The sequence below is a fragment of the Sinocyclocheilus anshuiensis genome, unplaced genomic scaffold, assembly GCF_001515605.1.
Source record: "Sinocyclocheilus anshuiensis isolate Anshui unplaced genomic scaffold, SAMN03320099.WGS_v1.1 scaffold731, whole genome shotgun sequence".
NCBI lineage: Eukaryota > Metazoa > Chordata > Actinopteri > Cypriniformes > Cyprinidae > Sinocyclocheilus > Sinocyclocheilus anshuiensis.
In genome coordinates this window covers 40,380-49,758 of record NW_015551043.1, presented here as the reverse complement: position 1 = coordinate 49,758, position 9,379 = coordinate 40,380, and the positions used below count along the sequence as shown (strand labels likewise).

The 9,379-nt window shown below is 37.3% G+C and overlaps 1 protein-coding gene across 1 annotated transcript in view; it reads right to left on the bottom strand.

Annotated features, from left to right (window-relative positions):
* Positions 1-9,379, bottom strand: part of LOC107661542 (ATP-binding cassette sub-family B member 7, mitochondrial-like) — a 64,089-nt gene that overhangs the window by 17,287 nt on the left and 37,423 nt on the right. Inside the window, 3 exon segments of the mRNA XM_016451171.1 lie at positions 1,034-1,197; positions 1,787-1,944; positions 4,902-5,076. Of these exon segments, the coding sequence (XP_016306657.1) occupies positions 1,034-1,197; positions 1,787-1,944; positions 4,902-5,076 (497 nt within the window).

Here is a 9,379-nt window from a genome sequence, read left to right as displayed (position 1 = left end):
GACTCTCAGAGCAGCTGGAGATGACATTCGTGTTCATATCATCATATAGTGAGACGGCAGAAGCTGAAAACACCGCGAGCGTCATCCACGCTTTAGTATGTGTAAACAAAACGCAGTGCCACGCCATCCGCCATTCATTCATTGCGGAAATCATGGCGCCTTATGCGTGATATCAAATGCTTCTGCAGATTTATAGCATTACTATAGCATTTCACCTGAGCATTGCGAATCACGCGTATGGCCATGATAAGAGCTGAATGAATGACAGGATTTCTGTTGTAACATCACGCAAGGTAAATAAGGGTGACATCTATTGGAGAAGACTAATGATAAGATTCACGTTAATCAGATCTCATCTTAAATGTGTGCTGAAATAAATCCTGGAAAAGATCGATTCGCGGCTTTTGAGAATCGATATCGAATCGACGTCATTTAAAAAAACTATTAATCGAAAAATCTATTTTTTTGCCCAGCCCTATTCTACGGTGAGAATAAAAGTTATGCCTTCTTTCTTTGCATGAACATTTGGGCGGCGTTATGCAAATCTTCCCAAATAGTGACGTAGACATGTGGGGGTGTGTTAGAACGAGCCGTTTTAGGTAGGTGTGGCTGACTCTTAACTTTTATAAAGAATATCTCTTTGGATTTGAGACTTTAGTCTTTGCAACTTTACAGATCTTCTTTATGCACCAAGAGCTTGTAACACTCCAAAGAGAAAGGAAAACTTGAAATCATCATATTGACCCCTTTAACTTTACAAAAAACAAAATTAAAAGTTTGAGCTCGACAAATGCTGTCAACAACGGAATGAGATTATTTACTTGTCTTTGGCTGCAAACAGGCCTCAAATGATGGGACTCCAGTCCTATCACAGTGTTAAATGGCAATAATCCCTCATTATCTAATAGTTCTCACTCCAAAGAGTTTTTGCCTTTACTGCTATATTTCTCAAAGTAATGGAGCTCCAATTTGAACCCTATTGTGCCAAGTTCAGAGAAACCTAACATAAGTATGTCTTTCCTGGAGCACTTACCCAGATCCACTGCCGCCAACAACGGCCACCTTTTTCCCCGCAGGTACTTCAAAGGAAACCCCGTTAAGCACCTTTTGTCCCTCCAAGTACTCAAAATACACATCCTCAAACCTGATGGTGGCTTCCTGGGGTGTAACGAGCAGCGGCGGGGCCATTTCTTTCTCCTTCGAACACAAAGGTTATAAAAAAAACACATTTAGTAGCAGTCTGAAATTTACATTTTGAGGCTTGAAACAGAAAAATGGCTTTTCTCAAGCATATTTCGAAGACAATACATTGTAATGGCATCATCAAAACAATGGCTTCTCAGCACTTTTACACTAATTCTACACACAGATGCGTCATTTGAGAAATCAAATTAGGGTCTCACAATAATGGCTTGATGGGCAGTGCTGTCACGCGGTGAAAACCATTACTGATCACTGCGAACAATCGGACAGATTTTATTCACGGTAATTACAGGCTGCATACGGAATTAGCCAAACGAAGAATGAGATTCATCAACCTCCCCCCCCCAAAGACAGGAAACACTCAAATGTTTTCAGAATTAAAACAAATACTACGACGAATGACAGGCTTTAATGCTTCAATTTGTAATATTCAACTCTGAAAGGAAGCTCTTGTCACAGATTTTAAAAAGCTCTGACATTTCAGAACGGTTGGAGCAGATAATACAACGCCATTCACAGGGTTTCTTTTCACATTGAAATAACTTTGTATGCTTAATTCTGCAGCAGTAAAGGCCTAGCGCACCTTTATTTTGGTGTCGACGCTGAGCAGAGTGAAGAGCGTGTTCATGTCTATGAGGGCCTGTCGGGTCTCTCTGTATACGGTGCCCAGGAAGTTGAGCGGCATAGAGAGCTGGAAGAGCAGCCCGTTCACCATCACTAGATCCCCCACAGTCATGCTGCCTGCATGAAGAAGCAGCCAAAGCACACAGAATGAAGGGCTGGGTGATATGGACAAAAATATTACACAATATCTGGGTTTTTTTCATAACAAACAATATCATGGTATTCATTTATAACAGGAAATGCTTTCCACATGTTTGTTAGACCCTGAGAATGAATGTGAACAACTTATTACCCATTATATTACTTACCTACATTTTATTTTCCCCTAAATTCAGTGTTTTCCATTTTATTTTGCATGGATTCTGTGTTTTACGATTTAATAGAAATTTATCACCAAAAATGGGGGTCTAACGAAATTAATTTAAAATAAAAATATAGCTGCAAGCAGCAATTAAGGGGCCAAGCACTCCAAAGGCAAAATGAGGAGCTAAGCATGGCATGGAGCATCAGACCAACTGCAACAATGAGTAATTAAAGCAAGTTTAGGATGATCTGAAGAAAAATCAAACACAACTTCTTGTAATATGATTTAATGGCCTATCACTTTTGACCAATGGGTGGCGCTGTTATCAAATCGATGTGGTGTGTTCTGTGTGAGGTAACAATGGCACACACAAAGTTTGGTGTCAATATGTCAAAGCTTTGCAGAGATACAGCCTCAGACATAATCTGGCATTATGCCTCAAATTTGTTGCGGCGCTATACAAAAACGGTTTTGGCTATCAACACGAAATCCATGCCTTTTTGGCAGCACTGTCTGATGATGATCTGATTCGATTTTGGTGAAAATCGGACCAACAGTCGAGGAGGAGTTAAAAAAAGTAGGTTTTCAACATAAATCAAAATGGCGGACAGGAAGTTCAGCCCACAATGGCATAATTGGCATCTATGTTGTCGGCATGATCCAAGGAATATTTTGAGACCAGTTTCATTATAATAGGCTAATGCAATCAAAAATTATTAGCATTTTTGAAAATTTCATAATTAATGGTTAATGAATGGTTTATCACTCTTGACCAATAGGTGGCGCTGTTACCAAAATGATGTGGCGTGGTCAGTGTGAGGTGACAATGACACATACAAAGTTTGGTGTAAATATGTCAAAGCTTTGCAGAGAAAAAGCCTCAGGTGCAGTTTGACATCTTTCCAGCAAATTCGTTGATGCGCTAAACGAAAACCGTTTCGTATATCGACACGAAATCAAAAACTTTTGCCAGCTTGGTCTGAGTCAAATTTGGTGAAAATCGGACTAACGGTCTAGGAGGAGTTCGAAAAAGTAGGTTTTCAACATGAATCAAAATGGCAGACCAGTTTCATTACAATAGGCTAGTGTAAACAAAAGTTATTAGCATTTTTTTAAATTTCATTATAACTTTTGACCACAAGGTGGCCCCAAACTTTTTGAGTACCATCAGGGCATCGTGCCGAAGAAGCATACCAAGTTTCGTAACGATACGTGAATGCGTTCGTAAAATATAGCATTTTACTACAAAATTAAAAAATTGGGTATCATTCGACTCGGCATAATAGACCTAATCTAAAGAGACCAGTTTTGTGATTTTTGGCCAAACCATTCAGAAGTTATGAGCAAAATTTTGAATTTTTCGTATCTCCTGACCACTAGGTGGCACAGTGCCGAAACAATGCAGGTAGCCTCAGGTCATGCTTGTTGTAACACACACCAAATTTGGTCTCAATACGCCAAACCGTTGCGGAGATACAGCCTCAGATCCATTTTTGCGCACTTTTCGTCTAATTCGTTCGAGCGTTATTCGCGAACGGGTTAACTAATCAACTTGAATTCCATAACTTTTTGCCAGCATGGTCTGAAGATGATCTGAGCCAATTTTGGTGAGAATCAGACAAACAGTCTAGGACAAGTTCGAAAAAGTAGGTTTTTTGAACAAAATAACAAAAAAAAAAAAAAAACCCTGCGATTTTTGAATTTTCCTTCTGTGCCTTACGGTTCAAAAGTTATTAGCATAAACATGAGTGAAACTTTGGACAAGTGGTGGCGCTAGAGAGTTTGAGTTAGAGACTCCAAACTTGCTATGGTTAATGTTGAGACTGTCCTCTATCAGTGTGCCAAATTTCACAACTTTCCCGCAAGCGGATCTATGGGCTGCCATACACTCAATAGCGGAAGAAGAAACGGAAGAATAATAATAATAATAATAGGAACGCCAACGGATACAATAGGTGTCTACGCACCTTCAGTGCTTGGCCCCTAATAATCAATGCTTTAAAATGTAATCAAATTTGCTTTACAACAAAACATTGCATTTGTTTGTTTTTTTTTTGTCAAATAAGATGCTGAATAACAGAACTCAAAATATATAAATAAAGACATGGATTAAAAAATTGATTGGTTCTATGATATTCCTTAAAAAAATAATATTACTTTAAGAAGTACATTTCAGTATACCATAGTACTATATTCTGTCATAATTTCTTCAAGTTAAACCGAACTTTTATGTTGATGGTCTGTCGTGGAGATCTGCGCGTTTAAGTGTGTATTTGACAGTAGTTTTTCTCAAATTAAACAGTGTAAAGTTGGTGAAGAGACTCTCAGAGCAGCTCTGGAGATTAAGTTCATGTGTTCATGTCCTCATATATTGAGACACAGACGTTGAAAACACTGAGTTTTCAGTTTCATGTGTTTGAGTTTTTGTGTAATAGATGAAACTGTGCCATTCATTCACACAGAGCATGCAGACTTACTAGCGGCATGCACTGACTGCTGCTGTCGCCTTTATTTCTACTATATATCTATACTATTATACTATATATCGCCCAGCTCCATTTACTTTGAGCCTCTGTTTACACATGGCATTCACAGATCACTGCCTGAGTCAGCTGAGACTTTTACACCTGCTTTTATTGGCTGGACTGGATTTCCTGGCCACATTCATCTCTAATTATATCAGCGTGTCACTGCATGTTGCTGAGGCATATTGTAATTGGAAATCTGAAAGAAAAGAAAAAAAAGGCTACAAGAAATCACTGATTTTCACCTGCCATTATGCCTTTGCTTGCCAGCACCATGATGGCGGTGAGGCCGACGCTGAAGATGGTGCTCTGACCGAAGTTGAGCATGGCCAGAGTAGAGGTGGTCTTCAGAGAGGACGACTCGTACACCTTCAGAAAACTATCGTAACGCTCGGCCTCATACTTCTCATTGTTGAAGTACTGAAAGAGAGAGAAACACGAAAAAATCTGGTTGAGAAAGAGCACAACAGAACGGCTACTAAAGCAAGGTCATGACGATCATCAGTTCAGAGATACATGAAAGACACATTTGATAACATGTTCGAGTTTCTTTCTTCTGTTGAACACAAAAGAAGATATTTTGAAGAATGTTGCTAACCAAGGAGTTTCTGGTCCCCATTGACTTCCATGCTGCAGAAATCAATGGGCACCAGTAAACTGTTACTCATCCAGCAACTCATACAGGCTTGAAACAACTTCAAGGTGAATAAACGACAGAATTTTTATTTTTGGGGAAACTATCCCTTTAAAGGGATAGTTCATCCAAAAATGAAAATTTGATGTTTATCTGCTTACCCCCAGGGCATCCAAGATGTAGGTGACTTTGTTTCTTCAGTAGAACACAAACGAAGATTTTTAACTCAAAACCGTTGCAGTCTGTCAGTCTTATAATGGAAGTGAATGGGAATCACGGCTTTGAGAGTAAAAAAAAAAAACATACACAAACAAAACCAAATTAAACCCTGCGGCTCGTGACGATACATTGATGTGTAAAGACACAAAACGATCAGTCAGTGCAAGAAACGGAACAGTATTTATATTGTTTTTTACCTCTGATTCACGTAATGTTCGAACTGTCCTGAGCGGCGGCGCGTCCTCCTGAGCGCGTTCTCAACAGCAGTCGCTTGAGGCGTCTTCTTCCTTTACGGCGGATCACAGACTTATAAGTGCATTACCGCCACCGATCTCTCAAGTGGACCACTGACACTATCTACAATCTCAATTTGGAGTGTCAATGGTCAATGGAGCGTCAATGGACCTCCTATTCACCTCCATTATAAGACTGACAGACTGCAACGGTTTGAGTTAAAAATCTTCGTTTGTGTTCTACTGAAGAAACAAAGTCACCTACATCTTGGATGCCCTGGGGGTAAGCAGATAAACATCAAACTTTCATTTTTGGGTGAACTATCCCTTTAAGCATGGTAATAAATTATTATAATGGTATATTATGGCATTTATATGCCAAGAAACTACAAGAAATAGCATGATATTACCATTGAACAGTCTGCTTATACCAGTTAAAGGTCTCATGGGATGTGAAATCAAGCGTGTAACAAGCCGGGCCACATGCGAACATGCTGGTGATGCCTCAATCACACATCCAGATGTCATTGAAGCTACAATCTCATCTCTCAAAACAGCAGCAGCTGAGTAAACCAAAGCCTAACGCCTTCACAGGCTCAGAGATGATACTGAGCTGCTCAAACATCTGAGAACACAAGAGCGCCACAATTAATTAGCTCTGAAATGTGACAAACAGTGGCGTGGCGATAAACAGCCACTGTTGGTTATGTGGAGGACAGTGACAGAATTATGCAGCAGAGCAACCAAGACAAAAAATATGATTATAAATTGAACAGTACATTTTTCCAACACATTAATACTAGCCATATTTTTGGCCTAACAACATATAAATGATATATAAATTTCACTCAGACGATTCATTTAAAACAAAGAACACCACCACTGTGTGTAGCACAGAAAAGCAGCGCTTGATTTACATTTACATACACAAAAATAGCAAAGTAACTTGATAAATTGTGTCTAAAATTTAAGTTACTGAATACTAACTTTTTGGTTTACTGAATGGCATACAACAGCAACATCACACTTATAATCGTGTTGTAAATCTATGCATACACTGCCATTCAAAAGTTTGGGATCAGTAAGATTTTTGATGTTCTTTAAAGAAGGTTCTTATGATCCTTCAGAAATCATTATAAAATACTGTTTTATCATCAATGTTGGAAACTGATACTTTTTTCAGGATTCTTTGATGATTAAAAAGTTAAAAAGAACAGCATTTATTCAAAATAGGAATCTTTTGCAACAATATACACTACAGTTCAAAAGTTTGGGGTCAGTACAATTTTTCTTCATTTTTTTTTTTTTTGGAAATAAATTATTTTCATTCAGCAAATTACTCCGCAAAGATCTGTTAAATTGACTAAAATTGACAGTAAAGACTTATTTTGTAAGAAAAGATTTATATTTTGAATAAATGCTGCTCTTTTAAATTTTTTGTTCATCAAAGAATCCTGAAAAAAGTATCACAGGTTCCAAAACAAATAAATCAAATAAATTAAGCAGCACAAATGTTTCCAACATTGATAATAAATCAGCATATTAGAATGATTTCTGAAACATCATGTGACACTGATGACTGGAGTAATTACTGTTTTTTTTTTCCTGTATATTTGATCAAATAAATACAGCCTTGATGACCACAAGAGACTTCTTTAAAAAATAAAAAAAAATAAAAATAAATAAAAATAAATCTTACTGATCCCAAACTTTTGAAAGGCAGGGTAAATGCCATAAAGTTGTGCTAATATTTCATGGTGCCATTGAGAAAGATAGTGCATCTTGTAAGTAGTACGATAATCTCAGCACCTTTATTAACTCATAACGGACAGCTCTTCTGCACTGTCATGACAGTCTGAACATTTCATCATAGCTCATCAAACTCAGCAAAGACTCCTGTGCCAATTATCAGAGGAAGTGAAATGTTTGGAGGATTGTTTTGCGAGTGAGGCTGCTTTAAAGACGAGCCTAGCACTGTCAGTGAGTGTGTTTAGAGAGAAACAGACAGATGCAGGGGTATTTGTGCTAGTGTAACAGATCTGGAGTGGGTGGATCTCATTATGCATGCACACGGGCTTAAAGTCATACTAAATCCGCATGCACTGACACCAGAGACGGGAAACAAGGCTGCTCTTAACAAGAACGCACAACCGATTGAGCTGAAGGACAGAGGATCTGAGGGTTGAGACAAAATCTGAGCACAACAGCCTTTTAGATAATAAGACACTTATAAATACACAATCTGCAAAGATGCCTGAAGTATTTGACACAGCACATTTCACTGACCAGCGCACTTATATGACTACATTTACCACAACCTGAACAGCATTATGTGTGGAAAGTAGGGTTAGGTATCGTTTTTTTTTCCTGTATGTATATATATATATATATATATATATATATATATGCATACAACATGCAGCTCCAAAAATGTTGTCCCAAACTGTCAAGCTTCTGCGCATTAATTACATTATAATGCAACAAACAAGATTCTAATTTATTACATTCAAATTGTACATTTGTAATTGTATCCATTAAAAATCTAATAACTTCAAATTCTATAATTTACTGTTGTTTCAAACTTATAAGACTTTTGGGTTACACTTTATTTAAAATACAAATAATAAATCAAATTTCATTTAGAAGTAAAAAACAAAAAGAACTGATAAAAAAGTCAAATAAATTTCATTTACAAAAAACAAAAAAATACAAATGAGTAAACAAAACTAGAAATAATAAACAAACAAAACAAAGAAACAATAATAAAAATAATTTAACTTACAAATTAAAAACAAAACAATATTACAAAAAAAAAATTGTTGAGCACATAAACCCCATTTAGACATCATATGACAACAGAACTAGGCTAACAGTTTGAGGTGTAAAGGAAACCGAGCTGCTTTACAGTCATCAGTGTAAATGAGGAGGACCAATCCACATTCAGTATGCAAATAATCAGAACCGTTTAAACACCACATCTAAACCTTCCTGAAGCACGAGAGTAGGGTTGGGTATCGTTTTTTTTTTTTCGATACCGGTGCCAAATCGATACTTTTAAAACTGTTCCGGTGCCTAAACGGTGCCTGTACCGATACTTATTAAAAAAATAAAAAATTAAAAAATTAAAATTCCCCCAAAAATGATGGATTGGCCATCAGCACTATAAACACATGATGTCTGTTTCATTCATACTGGACGCCAGAGGGCGCCCTCGCACAGAAAATCCACATATCCAGTCACAGAAGTAGAGATCTCATGACCCTCCAGGAAATCCCTTATATGGACAAAGGCATTGCTATTATATCTGTAACTGAGTAAACAGAACATATAAACGTTTTGAATGATAAAACAAAGACAATAAACACTCGACTGCGACAATATAGTTTATCTGTGTTATTTAAGCCATCTCTGGTATTTTCATAGTTAAGTATATTTATAATAGGGTGACCATATTTTAGTTTTCCAAAAAAAGGACAGTAGGGGGCGGGGCCTAACAGTATACGGGGCCTAACTTCGCCTAACAGTATACGTAGCAAGGTTTTTGTTTGTTTGCTTGCTTATTTTGTTTTTATAATAAATAAAAAGAAAACAAGTAGAAAGAATAGAAAAAGAATAGGGAATGCTAGTGTTAGAGGGT